Here is a 19,146-nt window from a genome sequence, read left to right as displayed (position 1 = left end):
TAATACATTCTCACTACTTAGGTTTCTGACAACTGAGTTAGGTCCATAGAGAACATAGAGCGGAAACTAGATAAAAACTCAAAACAAAAAAATTACTCAAAGGTTTCTGACAACTGAGTTAGGTCTTTGACAGGAGAGTTTCCGCTCTATGTCTATTCTCTATGGTTAGGTATATGACAGGAGAGTTTCCGTCTATTCTCTATGGTTAAAAATGTAAATTGAGTGATTTTACACATGTACGAGCGTTTTTGTTTTCACATAGTTTGCATTACTAATACATTCTCGCCACTTTGGTTTTTGACAACTGAGTTAAGTCTTTGACAGGAAAGTTTCCGAATTATGTGTATTTATCTAGGCTTTGAAACTTGATAAAAGACAAATTTCCTGGTAGAAAATTTTTATTTCCTCGCTATAATAAAATAAGCTAATTTTTTTGTGATTTTTTATAACATGTTTTTTTTTATTATTTAATATTATGTAGTAGTAAAATTCTAAATTTTAAAATTATTAATTTCCATCGTTAACCTTGAATGAAAATTATATAATGTATTGCAAGGTATAAAGGTTTTAATTAAAAACTAGTTTAATAAAAAAAACATAGTGGTAAAACAAACTAGGATTCATTGGTAAGTCTTTCGATTTCCAATTGTAATTTACGTGATTCCAATAACATTAATGTTCGCTTAATTTTACAATTTTCAGTTAGTTTTGTAAAATAGGCAGTCTTACTGCGATAGTATTCTGTCTCAGCTTTAGACAGTTCATCCAGCAGTTGTTTCGATTCTTTAGAACGTGGCATTAAATTTTGAATAACATCTAGTTCTTCTTCTATAGCAATTAAATCCTCATCATTGATTTCTTCGATCTCATCATCAATATCGTGAGCTGAAGTTGTGTTGGTGGTAGTAGTGGCAGCATGATAAGATTCAAATGGTTCTGGTGGTTGGGGATGTGTCATTAAGGGCGATTGTATGGGATTTTCGTCTTGTTCTAAGGTGTTGCTGGGCTAAATAAATAACAATTATTAAATAAGAATAACTATTTTATTACATGCATACATGTCGATAGTTACCTCTATTGATTTATGTAAAATAGTAGAAGTATTATTCATTTCATCATGTAAGGAGGTTATGCGTGATCTTTTTGATGGATTTGTAGCCTTTGGTGCATATGAATTGAAGTGAATTACAATTAATTTTCAAGTGAATATTATTATTATTTTTTTTTTTTTGATTTAACTAAATTTAAATTAACCTAATTTTCGGAATTAACTACGAATTGGACTATCAACGAATCGTAATGTGAAAAAAATAATAACTCGTAACAATGATTTAATAAAAAGTACAGTAAAGAAAAATTAAACATATTTGTACTATGTATTTGTGATTTTTCTGAAATTTTGTATGAAAATAAGTTACTAATTTCTATAACTTTAAAAGAACCGAAAGTGTTTAAAAATTGCTTCGTTACAATCGTTTTTGTCTTTACTCGCTTCTTTTATTTTATTTCTTTTGTCGTCACATCATTAGTCATACATTAATTAATTGTCCATTTCTAATTGTTTTATTTCTAAATGCAATTTCTTGACTTTTAAAACCATCATTGTTTTTTCAATTTTTAAATTTGCCATTTCGCTCATAAAATATTTAGATTTTTCTCTCAAAAATTGTATTTTCGCTTTTACTTTATCATCCGATCGATCCTTTTTTGTTGTAGATTTACGTGATGCTATATAATCTTGTAAATTCTAAAACAAAAAAAGAATATATTTTTGGTTTTGTTCATTTCTTTTTGGCTTTAAAGTGTAGCGGTACGAAATCATTCGAAAATTATTTACTAATTATTATTTAGATTCTAACTATTTTAAGAATATAAAATAATAACTTACATCTACGGTATCCTCATATGTTGTGTTATCATTTGCATTATCATTAATATTTGCATCTTCAAAATCCATATTACTTTGTTCAATTTTAACATTAGCATTTTGGTTTTCATTTTGTTGAACTGCTTCAGTTTTTGCGGTCTTCTGTCGTTTCTGTAAAATAGAACATATATTTATTATATGTTGAAATAATTATGTGCTGTTTTTCTATAGCGAACGAGTACTTTGAGTGGAAATTTAACATGTGTTTTGTTATTGTAACAAAAACAAAATACATGTAAAACGTCCACTCAAAGCGCTATATAAAAACAGCACATTAATTTTTAAAACCACATCAATAGCAAGTAAGAAAGTATAGTCGATCAAGTCCGACCACTGAGTTTATGAGCTAATAATTTTTAGAAATGGGCTATGACCAATTATGGACCGACTGTCATCAAATTAGGTAGAGTAATTTATTTATATTTAAAACTTATTTCTGCTGAATTTTATGTCGATACCAACATTTTTAAGATATTTATGCTCGTTAAATTGATTTTCGGAAGTGGTCCTTATATGGGTCAAATTTTATCAAAATATCTACAAATTTTGCGAACTGTACTTTCCGCATAAGCTAGTCAGACGGACGGCCATCAATAAATCAGAAAGTAATTGTGAGTCGATTGATTGGATACATTAAGGTGGATGTTGGTCTAGTATTTTTGAGCTTTACAAACGGCAGAACAAACGCAATATACCATCTCCACTAGGGTGGGTATAAAAATGTGCAAAATATTTTCATTATTACATAATCTTTCTGCTGCCGATCATTTAAAGGCCTGATTTGAAAAACGAAAAATTTTGCAATTGGTGGAAAATGCTCTCAGGTTAGCATTTTTGATTTAATGTAGCGCACACAAAAATGTAAATACATATTACGCACAAACCATAGAGAAAATATACATACATAGAAGCGGAAACTAGAAACAAATTCTCAAAAAAGTTTCACACAAAGAGAAATGGCATAGAGCGGAAACTAGAAAAAAAAAATACAAACAAAAATATTACTCAAAATAATCACAAATACGAGTGTTGTTTTTGTTTTCACATAGTTTTTTACTAATACATTCTCACCACTTAGGTTTTTGACAACTGAGTTAGGTCTTTGACAGGAGAGTTTTCACTCTATATGGTTACTCATACGAGTGTTGTTTTTGTTTGCAAGTAGTTTTTTTTACTAATACATTCTCACCACTTAAGTATTTTACAACTGAGTTAGGTCTTCGACAGAAGAGTTTCCGATCTAAGTGTATTAATCTATGGCACAAACATTGGAAGATTTATTTTATAAAACAACAAACGTTCCCATGACAGTTTTTCTTAAAGTACTTTCACATTGTTGAAATATTTGACGAAACAATATCGATATTGGGTTTTCATTGAATCAGTTCAATTTTAGTTGTATATAACTTTTAAACCGTTTATACACTTATTACAACATTGGTCCCATAGAAATACTTATGTGTGAAAAACCTTTTCTTTTGAACTTAGATGGTAATATAAAATCTAGGTTTTATTAACTTTTAATAGGTATGAGATAAAAATGATGATCAGGCTTACAGTTCAAAAGTATTCAACAGTTTTAATTTAGGTATTTTGCACACATCTATTAAAAAATTTTAACTTTGAACCTACATACCTATATAAAACTAAACTAAAGCGTATTTGTAAATTCTTGAGATCTTTAAATGCTTGTATTGCCATGGGAAACATGTATACTAAATATTATAGAAGACAAAAGATAAAATGTTCCAAAATTCATTTATGTTTTAATCTAAATTTTTCGTTTCATACCGATTTTACATATCCTACTTAGATAGTTGTGTCCTCTATCTGAATACTCGTTTTTACATCACAGGCAATATGCCTTTAAATGAATATAATTATTAACCAGCTAAATAAAACATTAAATACAGAACAAACTACAAATTTGTATGCATGAAGCGATATTTATAACCGATATAAATAAATTTAGCTATTTCTAACATCTATTGTTTACATTTGGATTGTGTATACATACATATGTATTTGTGTATAGATGCATTTTTCTGTTTATTCATTGTTTACTTTACCTTAACTTCTATATTTGGTAAATATACAGGATCACCAATAGCACGAGCAGCTAAACAAGAAATTCTGGAAATAATTTTTTATCATTGTAAGTTTTCAAAAATTTATCTTTTATAAAAACACAGTACTTTGAAAAGTAAGAACAAATATAAATCATAAAAACACTCTTACCTATGCCTTTGCATACGTACAGCCGCGGTATTTTGTAATACACGATTACACGATGTACAAATCGCTGAATGTTTTCCATTTTCCACTTTTGGTATAAAACCATATAATTCATAGGCAGAACTTGTTTTACGTCCGGATATTTTCATTTTGTTTGGATTTTGGTGTTATTTAATTACTTTGAAAAATTAAAAGAACAATGTTAACAAGTTGACGCGTCAAGTAAAAATGGCGTAGATAAGATGTCAAATTCTAGCAGATGCTTTGTTGGTGTGTGGAAATGTAATGTATACAAATAAAGTGGTGCCACATGTTTTTTTTTCAATATTGGTTTAAATAGCAAATACTATTTTGTATATGTTTTAACCTAAAGTTTAAACTGACAGTTTTCATAAAAAATTATTTTAACCGACAGTATAACTATAAGTTAAGACATAACCAGACTTTGTTTGATACTCTGAAGCTATAGAAACATTTGTTTCCATAGTTACATATTTTATAGAAATATTTTATTATAACAGTTTATAGATAATTTGTTTTTTATATAAAAACACTTGTGTATTACAGTTTTTTATAGAAACATTTGTGTATAACAGTTCTTTTAGCGGAACATATGTTTATACATATCAGAAAAACTTGTGTATAACAGTTTATTTTATAGAAACTCTTGTGCATTTCAGTTTTTTCTATAGAAACACCTGTGTATAGGAGTTTTTTTTATATAGAAACATTTGTGTATAACAGTTTTGTCTATAGAAACATTTGTGTATGATAGTTTCTTCTACAGAAAAATGTTTATAAAACACAAGTCGTATTTAACAATGTGACAGCTGTGGCGAATTGAAATAAATACAAGCAAATTCCCCAATTTTTCTTATATAAATAAATGCATACCGTCGAATATTTTTTATATGTGTAGTTTGACATTATCGCTAGCTATTTCTGTAATCAGCTGTGAACGCATAAAATCAGCTCTTTCTTAATTCGCCGTAGTTTAATGTAGGTCTTCTGTCAAACTTTGTTTATGTTAACATTGGTTATTGTAAATAACAACAGCAATATTTCAATTCGCCTTGATTTTGACATTTAAACAAAATGCCTGTTGTTTTTGCCGCGACGCACTCAAGCTTAAATGAAGTTGGTACCAGGCAAGGCGTATTTATCAAGGTGACAGCAGTCAGGCGAATTCACTTATTTTTTATATATAGAGTTTGACATACGGGCCGATATTTTTTATATATGTAGTTTGACATTTGTGCGTGCTATTTCTATAATCAGCTGTGCTGCCGATGGCACCTTATTAAATGCACCTTGGTACCAGGGTGACAGCAGGAGAATCAGGCGAATTCGTTTATTTTTCCTATATTGCAAATTATTTTTTATGTATTGAGTTTGACGTTTGCCCAAGAAATTAGTTGTGAACAGATGTTTAGTTATGATCACGGTGTACAAATTCACATTGATGAAGTTTGACATTTCACTGCCAAAACACATTTATAAATGACTCTTTATAAATGTGTTTTGGACTTCCAATGATTTGGCCTTTACCACCCGTCTTTATAATAATTAATTGAATTGTTTGAATAACTTATTCAAACCCACAATGAATAATAGATATAAAATAGTTTTGATTTAAAATAATTCTTAAACGAATACCATTGCTTTTTTCGATTACTTTTAACCGAATACATTTGTTCGACTCTATTTGTTTGTGCAACACTAACATACTCATTTGTTTTTTACACGAATACAAAAAATTTTATTCGAATTATCGCAGAAAAATCATCATAACATTTACTCTTTGAAATTAAGCGAATAATAAAAATATTCGACAATTGTTTTATATTTGAATTCCTACAGCCGTTGTTTAAAAATAAAACGGCAACAAAAACAAAATGAGCGATAATGAGGAGTGCAATAAAGATGTGCCCATACGTAAACGCGCCAGTCTGGTTTGGCAATATTTTGAGAAATTAAGCAGTGTCCGTGTTAAGTGCCGTATTTGCCAACATGAACAGCGTTATATGGGTAATACGGCCAATGCCCTGCGACATTTAAAAGCTAAACATGATATAGATGCTAGAGCTGTTGGCTTAGCTGATCCTGAAAATGTTAAGCGTATGAAAGCCTTGTCCACATCCGGTATACCATTTGAACCGGCAATTGCGGCTATAAATATAAAAAATGAATGTCATTTCGATGATGACAATGAGGATCAAGACACTGAGGATAGAGAAAAAGATGGTGACGAAGAAGAGGATGAACGCCATTTAAAATTTAGTCGTAATCGTCAGCGGATAAATCTATATAGTAAGGAAACTGACATAGATCCATATGGAAATAATGATGAGGTGTGTTAACCGATTGCTTTATACTAAATTGTACCTACAAATGTATATGATAAAATAATTTGTTTTCTATTTTAGCCTTTCATAGATTTTAGCGATACCAACAACCATCTCACAAGTAAAGATGATTTAGAGGACACATTAAATCATAATCGCAATACTAAGTCTAGTTCAAATCGTAAACGATCTTCTTTAGAAGACGATCGTATAATAGCCGAAACCGAATATTTTAGGGAGAAGGCGGCCTATTTTCGTATTCAAAAACATTTATCGGCTTTACAAGCCAAAAAGGTCAAGTTTGAACTGGAACAAATGTATGCGAAATAGTAGGCTGTAATATATAGTAATACATACAAATGTATACTTAATAATATTAGCAATTAGTTTTAAAAATGCAATAATAAAATTAATAAATGTATTATAATAATAACAAACCTTAAAAATAATTCATTAATTTCTCGAAATTACCAAACTCAACTCTTTAGCAATATTATACCAATAAACTTGTATTTATTCCGTAAATTTAGAACTCTTGTTATGTTTTCTATGATCTCCCCAGAAGACATCAATATTTTTTTTTTCGAATAAATTAAGGAAACTTATGGATGAATTCAAATATTTAAGATCACAATTTGATGACTTTGAAAGTGATAGATCGAGTCTACATTCTCTTTATTCTGGTGTTCCTCAGGATTAGTTTTGTGACCACTCCTAATTTTGTATGTAAATGATATTTACTTGTGTTCTAATTCTATGAATTGTATGACATATTTGTTTGCTGACGATGTAGTTAAAATATAGGAACGTAGTAAGTACTGGGGCATAGACAACAACCATGGTAGAACCAACCAGGTACAATTATTAGGGAGAGTTTTCAATATTTACCCCTATAACGTCAAATAACGCATTTATTCTCATCACTTTTTATTTTGTTTTCGCAATGTTTTGCACGTTATATTAAAACTAACACATATTTATTTGGAAAAAAATTTAATTTGAATTGAATATTTCACAGAAAAAAGTAAATACACAAAAATTTGTTTAATTCATTTATTTTTGTCTTAGACATTTCCTTTTGTTTTTTTCTAATTTTCTTTTGTTTGACGTTATAGGGAATGTATAATTGAGAACGTACTTTCTAATAATTGTACCTTGCTTGTTCTGCCATGGACAACAACTAGATAGGTAACTGAGAGCCAAAAACCTAAGTCTGTTGTCAGAAACCTAATTCATGAGAATGTATTGCTTTTTATTTTGGTTTTGTATCACCCGTATGTGTGAAAAGAGAGTAATATTTTACTCTCTCCTTCCGTTCTATGCGTTTATTCTATGTACTGGGGGGTTATTATGTAATTCGATTCGAAACGAAACACTTTCGAAATACAATGTATAAAGCATACAAACCGTATGTAATAAATTTATCTTGTTGAGATCTGTTAGAAGTACACAGGGTTTTATTTATCATGGTGAATATGTCCGCCGCTTCTTTGGGTGGTGCGCATCCGAAATGTCGAGAGCTTTGTGGCAACTAGCGCCGTGCTGGTCACCACATTCATTGGTGACCATATGATCCAACTTAGGCCAAAAGAAATTGGTAATCATCGACCTCTAGCCCTAGCCGTTGTTGGTGATGGCCTTGCCAACGTCATTAATATCAAACAAATAAATAAAATTCCTTAAGAAATACTAACTATTTTACGGAGTTTTATTATTTATTATTAAATTTATAAAACAGGCTGAGAAAAATATTGATTTAAGAAAATTGAATTTACGCAGAACCATTTAAATAATTTTTGTCAAAGTTTTAACATTTGAATTGAGCGGAACTTGTATTGTAATGCAACAGTTTACAAAGAATCACACATATTAATAATGGACGTATGACTTGAGTTAAGTTGCATTTTTATTATTTAAATTAATTTGTTCTATTTCTAATTTAACTTTTTTAGCTTGCAGAGCTGTAAAGTGTTTCTGTATTCGAAAATAAGCAGCCTTTTCACGAAAATACTCCGTTTCGGCTAAAATACGATCCTCTTCCAATTTTGTTCTTTTTGAAGATTTTCGCTCTTGTATCTTATAATTTATAGATTCTTCTAAGCAGTCTTCCTCCAGCTCGGGAATGGTTTCATAAAACATATTACCGCTTTCAAATTTCTGAAATTGTAGTTGTTTACACAGGTATCTGATTTCATATTAAATGCATATTCATACCTCTTGTTTAGTGCCACTGTAAGGATCTACTGTGTCGGATGATTCACTAGACATTGATAACTTGCGTATTGGTAGTACTGGTTTTCGATCTATATTCACTTCGGTTTTTATTGGCAATGTCATACTGCTATATTCTTTGATACGCTTTCGATTGCGGGGATCCTGTTGCCCCTTTAGTGTGACATCTAAATCATGGCGAGCCTTCAAATGTCTCAGAATATTACCGGTTGTTCCCTGATAGTTTTGTTCATGACTACACACACGACATCTCACCCGTTTAAGACCTACTTTCTCAAAAAAATTCCACACTAGACTACGTTTTCTTGATTTCTGCTCCTCGTAATTTGCAAAATCAAAAGATGTGTTAACGTAATTTGTATTATCCAAAGTTGTGTTGTCCAAAGTTGTATTGTTCAAATTTGTATTATCCAAATTTGTGTTGTTCAAATTTGTATTGTCCAAATTTGTATTGTCCAAAAAACAACTTTCGTCCATATTTCAGGATATTAACGGTTTTCCGACAATTCAAATATTGAGGTTACAAACTGAAATTATTGTTGATGAAAATGTTATAAACAAAAAATTATTCGTATATTTTAGGGTAAAAAGTAAAAAAAATACTTTTCAGAAATCCGGTTTGTATTTTAATAGTGATGCTAAATGTTGCAAGTAACGATTATTTTGTAACAAAAAACATAACATATAACCAGGACAAAGTATTATTATTGTTAATGTTTTAATTAATTATTCTTTAGTAATATTTATTAAATTTGTGTACTATAGTATTTACTTTTTATTAAAAAAATGTGTATTTATATATTTTTTAACACACAATTAACAGAGGGGTTTACACAACACTGTTAGCAAGGCGAATTCATATAAGGTGATGGCCAAGGCGAATTTATACAAGGTGGAGTCAGTCAAACAGCTGATAATTTTTTTTTTCGCTTTTTGGTTCTAACAATTGTCAAATCTTGTTTTTATATTTAAATATCTACATATTCTAAGCTTATTAACAAAATATTTATAGTTTACATAAATAAGTAAAGCCCTCACTATTCAATTATCTACACTATATTAAGTTTAAATACTTATTTGTTAAATTTTTCATTTTGGTTTTTTGACATTTGTTAAGACCAATCGTTGTTTTTGTAGAACTAACACCACCTTGTATTAATTCGCCTTGGTGATGGCAGTTCAGCAAAAACCAATTGTTGATTTTCTTAACAAATGTCAATATACAGAAATGTAAAATTAAATAAATGTGTATTAAAACTTATAATAGTTTGGATAGTTATATATGTATGTAAAAATAATTTATTCTTTTAATAAGCTTAGAAAAGGACGATATTGAAATATATAAACGGTACTAGAACCGTACAAGCGAAAAAACTAAACATCTGTTTGTCTTATTCCATCTTATATGAATTCGCTTTGATTGTCAGTGTTGTTATCAAGGCGAATTTAAACAAGGTGGAGTCAGTCAAACGGCTGATAATTTTTTTTCGCTTTTTTGTTCTAACAATTGTCAAAGCTTGTTTTTATATTTAAATATCTACATATTCTAAGCTTATTAACAAAATATTTATTGTTTACATAAATAAGTAAAGCCCTCACGATTCAATTATCTTAAGTTTAAACACTTATTTGTTAAATTTTTCATTTTGTTTTTTTGACATTTGTTAAGACCAATCGTTATTTTTGTAGAACTGACACCACCTTTTATAAATTCGCCTTGATTGTGTTTCAATGCTTTGTGGCATTTCGCCGCCATTTCTATATGTATTATTTATGAAAAAACCGATTGCGTTTTAGCGTCTCTTTCTTTTTCCATTCGTTGAATATACAACTACTCGTGGTATTGGAAAAATAAATTGGTATTTTTTTGGTTTGTGAGCTGATTACTCAACTATAAGTTTCTTTTGGTGAAAAATAAAATATCCAATGCTAAATACCGATTATTTGCAAAAATCAAATCAAAACAATCCGTTGTCCCATAATAACAACAAATAAATGGAAGAATATCAAATTCAGGACAACGAGGAAACATTGATTGAAACTGATTACGAAGTAAGTGAAATATTTGAGGGCAGCGCTGATTCGAATGACATTGAAGTGGTCGATTTTGAGACATTTCAACAGCAACAACCGGAAGATAATTTAACTAGAAGCAATTCAAAGGATTGTTCATCAGCAAACAAACGTAAATATAGTTTCGTGTGGCAATATTTTGAACCCGTTGAGGGTACAAATCAGTTCCAGTGCCTGTTGTGCCAATCCTGTGTTGGCTGCCAAACTAGCAATTTAGCTAGACATTTATCTTCTACACATGATATCACCAAGCAAAGAGATGTATGTTTTATGTTAATTTTGCTTCCATAATTTTGATTAAAATTTTATTGCAGAAGCGTTTAGACAACTTAGTGCGAATACGTCCAAGTCGTAGTTTTATTTGGAAATATTGTACCAAGGAGGATTCCAAACACGCTCGCTGTCATCTGTGCAACAAAGTTTTATACTTCGGAGGTGGTAATACAGCAAATATTACAAAACATTTAAGGCGTCTGCATTCCGATTTAATTAAAGAGAATAAGGTAAAACAGCAAAAATTTTAATATCTACCTTAACATCTAAAAATAATGGTGTTAGTGTAATGTAAAGTGTATATTTCAATTAATTTAAATATGATTAATACCTATAACTTTTGCAGAATCCACAAAATTCGTTAAAAATGGATGATGAAACTATGCAAGCTACAGCATCTCTGTCAAACACAACAACATATGACGATGATCACATCGAAGGCCGGTCCAGTGCCGACATAACATCGGCCGAACGTAAAGAGCGTCGCGGAGCCAGTTATGTTTGGAGTTATGTGGAAAAACTCTCACGCCATACAATACGCTGTAAACTCTGTACCAAAGTAATGTCCTTCCATGGCACCGCCAATGTTATAACCCATTTACAGCGACGTCATAATGTACTGGGCGAACCAGGATCTCAGATAAACCAAATGATCAATGCGAAACCAGAATCGTTGAGTGAGCTAGAAAACCACGATGATTATGAACACACAGAATATGGAGGAAAAAAATTTGGCCGAAAATCACTGAGTACTGCCAGTGTAGTGTGGAAGTTTTGTACACGTATTAGTTCGGATCAAGTGAGGTGTTGTTTTTGTAAGAAAAATCTTTCGTACCAGGGAACTTCGAATTTACAACGTCACTTGCATCGTATGCATGGTGTCATAACACACGGACGTCTTAGCAAGGCTACTGAAGAATTTGTTGCGATAAAGGAGGATAATTTTAAGGTGCCAGCGAATATTGACTTCATATGGCAATTCTGTTCGCAATTGGAAGACGATCAACGCACTAAGTGTAATATGTGCGATGCCCTGTTTGAGACAAAGGACACCGAGACAATAGTTAAACATTTGGCCATGGTGCATTCAGTTGAAACTAATCAAAGTTCTCATGGAGACCATAAACCAATTATAATGAGAACTAAAAAACGCCATAGACATGTTGATTTTGTAAGTCATTTTAAATTTCGTTTTAACAGAAACGAATGTTAAAAAAATTTAATTTTAAAACAGAAATACAATAATACTTTAAATTTCCACATTATTCATAAACTTTTAAATACAGCATTTATTCGTTTTTGTCTTAATTGTATAATTTTAAAATCTTATAATAGGATACCGACGATGATGACGATTTTGATGGGAAATGGAGTAAAATTGTTGATGCTGACGACCAGCAAATACCTACCGAATTTGATGAGTCAAATATTAAAAAGGATGATTCTTTGTACGATGATATTATAGAGGAAGACCCCAATAATTATGACGAGGAACCCTTTGATCCGAGTGTACGTGCTTTTTTGATTTTATTAAAAATATATTTTATATTAAACAAATATAATAATTTCGTTTTGTTTAGTTAATGCAGGACTTGCCGCAAGCTAATCCTTTGTCACCACACTCCTCACGTGCAGACTCTCCTCAACATCAACAATCAGCTATACAGTACCCAAATCAACAACAACAGCAGTCGCTGCAACCTACCAATCTGCTACCACCTTTGGATGCAAAAGTTCTCCTTAAACTTCAGGAAGATCGTTTGCGTATGGAAACGGACTATTTTCGGGAAAAAGCTGGCTACTATCGTATGCAAAAGTACTTGACTGCCTTACAAGCTAAAAAAGTACGCATTGAATTAGAAAGAATAAATCGTGGTGAAGCGACAATCGTAGCAACAGCCGATTTAAATGGTGCCTATGCAGTCGAAGTTATACCAGAACATCATATAACAACACAACAATAGGGCGACATTTTTGAATTAATATAGTTTTATACATTTTGATCTTTAATTAAAAATTTCAATTAAATTTATTACTTAATTTATTAGCTCTATCTAGGTATATACATACATATATAAAAAAGTTTGTAATATAATGTCGGGCACACTTACGTTAATAATAAATTATTATAATATAGGTACATAAGAAATGTTTTTATATGAATTTAGAACTAAAGTATAATATTTGTCTGACTTTTTTCTCTCCAATTTCATTTCTTCTCTTCACTTTGGATCATATGGGTTTCCGGGTGGAAGTGTACTTCTATAGTACACACCTCTTGTAATCTAATGATATTTGTCAAAAAGATGAAGTTCGAACACAGCTAATTATTATTTGTTTGTTTATGTTGTAGCAGAAGTGATTGCTGAGTTGACAGCCCTTGTACGAGTGAACTCGGGTCATTCCGGTGCGTAGAACCGGCTGTCATGGGAATGTTTATGTTGTTGTTGTGGTGATCGTTAATCTCAAAAAATATTTTAAATTAAAAATAATAAAAAAATAAAAATTTGGTAAATTTTGCAAATAAATGCAGTAAAATACATAAAATTGTGTATTAAATAAAATAAGCGACAAATTACAGTATTCGAATAAGCTATCGTATCGAAAAATGATTTCGATATCGAAATTATTATAAAATGTTCTTGTCCGATATTGAATACCATATTTGGAAATAAGAAAATTACGATAAATTTTACTCGATATATTAAAACAAAATGATGTTGGTAAAGAAATTGATTAAACATTTAGGAAAACCAACAGTTACAAATATCAATTCATTCTAAAAAAAACATTTCGTTGAAATGGCAAAATACATAATCCACTTTCGATCGGAATGGAATTATGTGACAGGGCTTCTTTATCAGGAATTGCGATGGAAATCGATTTCAAAAAGGAAACTATTTGAAAACGAAATAAAATTGTCATATACATATTTAGTACATGTTTTACAATTCCAAGTCAAGGTGAAATTACTAGACAGTATAGTAAAAGCTCCAAAGGGTTTGTCACTGTCAATACAAAATTTTCTTTAATTACCTTTTATCCAGAATGCCTGCAGCATTGTGTTATTTACAAATATTAACATGATGATACAAACCTGAACTTGGTTTATATCACGATTCTTTCATTAGACTTCGATGTTAGAGCATAAAAAATATAAAGACAAACCTTCCAAAAATTGTGATTGGTCTTTGCATTTGACATCAAATGTGAGATTCTTTCAAACAGATGGAATATTAAGTCATCTTTTCTTAAATCATTAACGTTTGATATGAAAGGTTTGACTTCAAATCATTCTCTCTTAGAATAACATCTAAATTTTTGTTGGGAGTTCAGAAGTTGGCGAAATCAAGTCCATTGGTAAAAGACTGTCAGTTGATATATTTGTCACTGAGTTGACAATCTTTGCTCCAGTTGTCGTTGAAGCTATTTGATTTCGCAACTGCTGACACTGCAAGTCTACATATATACGTTTGGATCTCGTTAAGTCTGCCAATTCATTGAAATAACGAGCTTCTGCTTTTAATTTTTCAGCTAAAGCAGTTGCTTTCAGCATTTCTGCATCATTCTGAAATTCTTTGGCTACAGATTTTTCAGAGGGTAACTGAGGTGGCTCTAGAGATGTTAACTTGTAACAAGATAAGGTACTTGTACCATTAGTTGAATTTATTTCATTCAACGCAGAGCCATTGGTTATCTAGAATTAAAACATACATATTTAAAATAAATCATAAAAATTTGTGTTTTTAGGTCAATACTACTTACGTTTTTTAATTCGTTTTTATTGAATTCTATTACATTTCTAATACAATTAGCATTAACAACCGGTTCTTCAATCTTGAGAACATTTAATAATGGATCTGATATACTGTTGTCATTCTCCAACACACTATCATCTTCCGAGGCATATTGTTGGTTGTTATTCAGCGATTCATCATCATTCGATTCATAACATGTTTCTGTCTTCATGTCATTTCCCTCACGTATAATATAGGACTGAGTAGCTTTCTTTATATATTTCTTTAGGTTTCTTTGTCCTTTTTTAGTACTAGCTGGTTTTCCAATCAGGCCCACTTTCGGTCCAGACGTATATGTGTTAATGCCGTGCAAATCAAATAAGTGTCTTACCATATTATGTCGCTTGTTGGTTGGCGTTAGGATAGTCGCGTTACATTCACGACATTGAGCCACAGCATCGGAAATATAATCAAAATATTCCCAAACTTTATTGTTTGGATGGCGTCCCATTGTCGTAAGTTAAAATAAAATTTAAATATTCGGATTTGTTGTTATAAATAATTTTGTTTGGATTTTATACTACCAGTTCAACAACAATAAGTTATCAATCATTAGTGCATGAAAAACATATGTTGTTTAAAAGAGAAATGTTGGGATGTTAACATTTTAATTTCAGACTGTAATTTAACAGTACTCAGCATTTGACTAGGGTTTATATTAAGCTGCCCACACACTGGTGATTTGTGAATGCGATTTGTTCGTGTTCGACTTGTTAATGGGGCTGTACGCGCACAAAATCACAAGTAATTGAAAATTTTCAATAAAAAACAGAACACAGTTGAATCAATTTCAATTTATATGGTAAAACACAGGTTCTTAAATTTTTATATGAATTTATATGAAAAAACGTACTTTTAATAATGTTTTTCTTTATAACTCCTGAACTAATCGAGTCTCCATCGAATTTTTTTGCACGAATATAGTAAAGAGTTTAGGTGTTTTCATACCGCGTTCTTTATTAATTTTTAACACCGCGATCTTTGATATTGTTTACATTGAAATATATACTCCGTATAGTGACCTTTAACCTTTTGGAAGTAAACAATTTTATTAACACCATTTTAAAGACAATATCTTTGGCTTTAAAATGGAGTCAAAAATTATGCTGGTCTTTGAGTAGTTTCACATTTACGTGATAATTTAGTGACTACCTTTATATCAACAAAAAGGTATTATTTTGAGTTAATACAAAAGTTGAAATAGAAATACATCGTATATTTTCATAAAAAAGGTATTATTTTGATTTAAGTAATCTATATATATAAAAATGAAATGGTCCATGTATGTAATGTCATCACGTGAGAACGGCTGGAGCGATTTGTCTGATTTTTTTTTATTCGATTCGAAATTTTCAGTAGATGGTTTGTAAAGAAAAAATACGGCTAAAACCGGCTTTTTTGAGTCCAGTCAACTGTAATAAAAAAGCCCCTAAAGTATGCAGTACAAATTTAGATATTTTATTTGCAAATAAATAAGAACAAAACATAGATTTTTTTTCCAAAATCTAAAAGAAAAACTATTTAAATATACTAGGATCGCCTGGTGGCCGAAATTTGACCACTTTTAAAACACTTTTTACCACTTTCATGGACAAAAATTGTGCACATCTAGAGAAAAAAACCCTTTTAAACCATATATGTTTCATCAATATTGGTGGACAATAACATACTTAAAGTGTACCACAAAAGAACGTGTGGCCTATTTATATATAAGATTTTCAAATGCTTACTGTGATGTATTCGGACTTTCAAATTATCTTAAAATGTAACCACAAACTTTTTTTTGTCTCTCCTGAACGCTTAAAAGTTTTTGAGTTAATACAAGCGGAGTTCACTATTAAGTGCGAATGGTCTTGCATCATTGCAAATGCAAAATTTTACAGTAATCCAAAACAAAATACTCACAAAAACCTATACAATTTTGCATTTTCAATGATGCAAAACCATTCGCACTTAATAGTGAACTCCGTTACAGTATTGTTGAACGAGTGCGATATATTTTTTTTTGTCATAAACTAATTTTTAATTTGGTAAAAAGTTTATTAACACTAAATCATTATTATAGTTTAAATTTCTAGTTATTTTGTTTAAATGTTTGTAAGTTTTAGTGTTCGAAGAGTATGGTCATCACGGCCATTACGGCTATGCCGGCTATCAAAGCCAAGAATTGTTTAATCGATTCAAGGCGATTGTTTTCTTGCAATAAATCCGGTAATACTGTAACCAGTGCTATGTGTAAAAATCCACCAGCGGTAAATGGCATAATCCAGGAGGTACGAGCTTCTAAAAAAGAAAATAACAAAAATATGTGCACATTATTAGAGAGTTTTTTAATTATGTATTTCAAAATCAAAATATAAACAAAAATATTTACCCATGGCAGAAGTAATACCAGAACCACCAATAGCTACTAAAGCACCCAAAAGACCAGCACTAGCTGTTAACAATTGATCCCATGCTGCATCCGATCGACTGAAGCCGGAACGTAATAAAATTGCAAAATCACCAACTTCATGGGGAATTTCATGCACTAAAATATTGAAAAGTTTTTTTTTTTTTAAAAAAATAAATTAAATTATTGTATTTGTTATACTTACACAATATGGCAAATGTAGCAAAAACTCCATGACGAAATGAGACCAAAAATGGACCAGCCACTGCCAAGCCATGCGTAAAATTATCTATGGAATTTGCAACAAGATTCAAATAACCAGTCACCTTCTTTGGCTGATCTTCATCGGCATTGGTATAGCCGGAGAAAATTTTCTCGACTATTGTGAAAATTAATATACCCGAAAGAACCCAAAGGCCAGAGTTTAGGGTGTAATCACCAGACGAAGTTGCTAAAAATAATCGAATCGAATTATTATTAATCTAAAATCGGGACAAATTCGGCAAAAAATTTTAAAATTAAAATTTGATATATAATATTCTCGATCTCTCTTTTATTTGTTTTTGGTTAAAATTAAATAAATAAAAAAATTTCCATATTACAATAACATTTAATAATCAGGCATGTGATGAAAAACTATCGTTTTCAAAACTGAAATCAATTTCAAAAACGATTTAGGTGTAATGAATTTCGATTGATTTCATATTAAATTTTTGTTCATTCCGTATCATTTTTATAACCAAAATCAACAAAATAAACAACTCTCCATTTGTTTACCTTAAATTCCCTTTTAAACAAATTCGAATTTGAAACTAATATGACAAAACTATTCAAACACCTTTTGTCGTTTTCAAATCGTTTTTGCATCTAAATCGTTTTTCATCACATACCTGGGGGGTTATTATGTAACTCCTTTCGAAAAGAAATTCGTTCGAATTTGTATGCTTTATACATTGTATTTCGAAAGTGTTTCGATTCGAATCGAATTACATAATAACCCCTCTGAATATTGTGTAATTCTAAAGAAAATGTTTTCATATTCCATGTAAAAAGCATACGATAAAAATATGTATATTGTATAGTGGACTTACATTTTTCATTGTCACCTTTCCAGGCCTCCGGTAATAAATGCAGAAAAACATCACCCAAAAGACCGCCCACAGCAAAGCTAAGTAAAACTCTTAGGAACTTTGATTCACCAGCTAGAAGAACAAACAATAAAATATGTATATTTTAATACATGAAACAATTAATCTTGCACATCAATTTACACAAATAACTTACGATCTTTGTATCCTTGTTTGTTTAATTTCTCATCTGTTGGTATTATAAGCAGTGGCAGTATGCCACTTAAACCTATAACTACTGAACCCAGCAGTGAAAATACCCAGGGGGTATATTCGAAATCCTTAAAGTATTCGGGCACACATTGGTTAACCAAATGAGTATATAACATAACAATATGATCATAAAAAAATCCTGCTGTGGAATTCATTTTGAAATGCTGTTGATCTTGTTGTCGCTGTAGTTAAACATAGACTAATAATATCACAATGGATGTAAAGCGTTTTTATATAAAATAAAACTAAGATAAACTTTAGTTCTTTGTGTATTATTACTTTTTGAAAGCCGGGAAAAGGCCTTAAGTACAAGGTGATATCATTGTATTATTGCTTTTCGAAAGCCGGGAAAAGAACTTACTATCAAGGTGATATCACAATGTAGCTGATGTGTTTTTATCTTGTTATTAAATTCTATGTGTTACAGATCTTCGAAATTCGGGAAACATCCAAATTTTGTATAACCTTCACCATGAGTGGCAAGGGTATATGTATGTATATAAGTTTGTCACTCCGTATGTAATTTCATTTC

The 19,146-nt window shown here is 30.6% G+C and overlaps 5 protein-coding genes across 7 annotated transcripts; 2 read left to right on the top strand and 3 right to left on the bottom strand.

Annotated features, from left to right (window-relative positions):
- Positions 1–430: 430 nt before the first annotated feature.
- Positions 431–4,433, bottom strand: LOC135954584 (uncharacterized). Its single transcript, XM_065504779.1, has 5 exons — positions 4,166–4,433; positions 3,997–4,060; positions 1,889–2,038; positions 1,073–1,159; positions 431–1,006 (listed from the first exon to the last, which is right to left on the bottom strand). Exons 1-5 carry the CDS (start codon positions 4,309–4,311, stop codon positions 614–616), a joined length of 840 nt encoding a protein of 279 aa, XP_065360851.1. The 5' UTR covers positions 4,312–4,433; the 3' UTR covers positions 431–613.
- Positions 4,434–5,895: 1,462 nt separating this feature from the next.
- Positions 5,896–6,964, top strand: LOC135954573 (uncharacterized). The gene is made up of 2 exons (XM_065504767.1): positions 5,896–6,513; positions 6,589–6,964. The coding sequence occupies exons 1-2, from the start codon at positions 6,058–6,060 to the stop codon at positions 6,835–6,837; spliced, it is 705 nt and encodes a 234-aa protein (XP_065360839.1). The 5' UTR covers positions 5,896–6,057; the 3' UTR covers positions 6,838–6,964.
- Positions 6,965–8,395: 1,431 nt separating this feature from the next.
- Positions 8,396–9,385, bottom strand: LOC135954563 (uncharacterized). Its single transcript, XM_065504756.1, has 3 exons — positions 9,343–9,385; positions 8,722–9,266; positions 8,396–8,664 (listed from the first exon to the last, which is right to left on the bottom strand). Exons 2-3 carry the CDS (start codon positions 9,214–9,216, stop codon positions 8,401–8,403), a joined length of 759 nt encoding a protein of 252 aa, XP_065360828.1. The 5' UTR covers positions 9,217–9,266; positions 9,343–9,385; the 3' UTR covers positions 8,396–8,400.
- Positions 9,386–10,554: 1,169 nt separating this feature from the next.
- Positions 10,555–13,234, top strand: LOC135963485 (uncharacterized). 3 transcript variants are annotated; one of them, XM_065515352.1, is made up of 5 exons: positions 10,555–11,073; positions 11,130–11,315; positions 11,432–12,256; positions 12,421–12,594; positions 12,666–13,234. In XM_065515352.1, exons 1-5 carry the CDS (start codon positions 10,735–10,737, stop codon positions 13,047–13,049), a joined length of 1,908 nt encoding a protein of 635 aa, XP_065371424.1. In that variant the 5' UTR covers positions 10,555–10,734; the 3' UTR covers positions 13,050–13,234. The 3 variants fall into 3 exon arrangements, with proteins under 3 accessions (XP_065371424.1, XP_065371425.1, XP_065371423.1); XM_065515353.1 differs by having other exon boundaries at positions 11,127–11,315; positions 12,675–13,234; XM_065515351.1 differs by having other exon boundaries at positions 11,127–11,315.
- A 3,698-nt stretch (positions 13,235–16,932) lies between these two features.
- On the bottom strand, positions 16,933–18,793 carry LOC135963484 (zinc transporter ZIP13 homolog). Its single transcript, XM_065515350.1, has 5 exons — positions 18,559–18,793; positions 18,366–18,476; positions 17,480–17,725; positions 17,257–17,412; positions 16,933–17,165 (listed from the first exon to the last, which is right to left on the bottom strand). The coding sequence occupies exons 1-5, from the start codon at positions 18,767–18,769 to the stop codon at positions 16,987–16,989; spliced, it is 903 nt and encodes a 300-aa protein (XP_065371422.1). The 5' UTR covers positions 18,770–18,793; the 3' UTR covers positions 16,933–16,986.
- Positions 18,794–19,146: the final 353 nt, after the last annotated feature.

This window comes from Calliphora vicina, chromosome 1, assembly GCF_958450345.1.
Source record: "Calliphora vicina chromosome 1, idCalVici1.1, whole genome shotgun sequence".
Taxonomy (NCBI): Eukaryota; Metazoa; Arthropoda; class Insecta; order Diptera; family Calliphoridae; genus Calliphora; species Calliphora vicina.
The sequence above is the reverse complement of the archived record's forward strand: the minus strand, read 5'-3'. Positions and strand labels throughout refer to the sequence as shown.

Excerpts from the sequence above, each read along its gene's own strand:
- LOC135954584 (XM_065504779.1), bottom strand. The coding sequence starts at position 4,311 with ATGAAAATATCCGGACGTAAAACAAGTTCTGCCTATGAATTATATGGT. Across the intron at positions 2,039-3,996 it reads TACCAAATATAGAAGTTAAG|AAACGACAGAAGACCGCAAA; the intron begins GTAAAGTAAACA and ends TCTATTTTACAG. Across the intron at positions 1,007-1,072 it reads TTTTACATAAATCAATAGAG|CCCAGCAACACCTTAGAACA; the intron begins GTAACTATCGAC and ends TTATTTATTTAG.
- LOC135954573 (XM_065504767.1), top strand. The coding sequence starts at position 6,058 with ATGAGCGATAATGAGGAGTGCAATAAAGATGTGCCCATACGTAAACGC. Across the intron at positions 6,514-6,588 it reads CATATGGAAATAATGATGAG|CCTTTCATAGATTTTAGCGA; the intron begins GTGTGTTAACCG and ends TTTCTATTTTAG.
- LOC135954563 (XM_065504756.1), bottom strand. The coding sequence starts at position 9,216 with ATGGACGAAAGTTGTTTTTTGGACAATACAAATTTGGACAATACAAAT. Across the intron at positions 8,665-8,721 it reads ACAGTGGCACTAAACAAGAG|AAATTTGAAAGCGGTAATAT; the intron begins GTATGAATATGC and ends CTACAATTTCAG.
- LOC135963485 (XM_065515351.1), top strand. The coding sequence starts at position 10,735 with ATGGAAGAATATCAAATTCAGGACAACGAGGAAACATTGATTGAAACT. Across the intron at positions 11,316-11,431 it reads ATTTAATTAAAGAGAATAAG|AATCCACAAAATTCGTTAAA; the intron begins GTAAAACAGCAA and ends TAACTTTTGCAG. Across the intron at positions 12,257-12,420 it reads GCCATAGACATGTTGATTTT|GATACCGACGATGATGACGA; the intron begins GTAAGTCATTTT and ends ATCTTATAATAG.
- LOC135963484 (XM_065515350.1), bottom strand. The coding sequence starts at position 18,769 with ATGAATTCCACAGCAGGATTTTTTTATGATCATATTGTTATGTTATAT. Across the intron at positions 17,726-18,365 it reads GAAAGGTGACAATGAAAAAT|CAACTTCGTCTGGTGATTAC; the intron begins GTAAGTCCACTA and ends GATTATTTTTAG. Across the intron at positions 17,413-17,479 it reads TGCTACATTTGCCATATTGT|TGCATGAAATTCCCCATGAA; the intron begins GTAAGTATAACA and ends TCAATATTTTAG.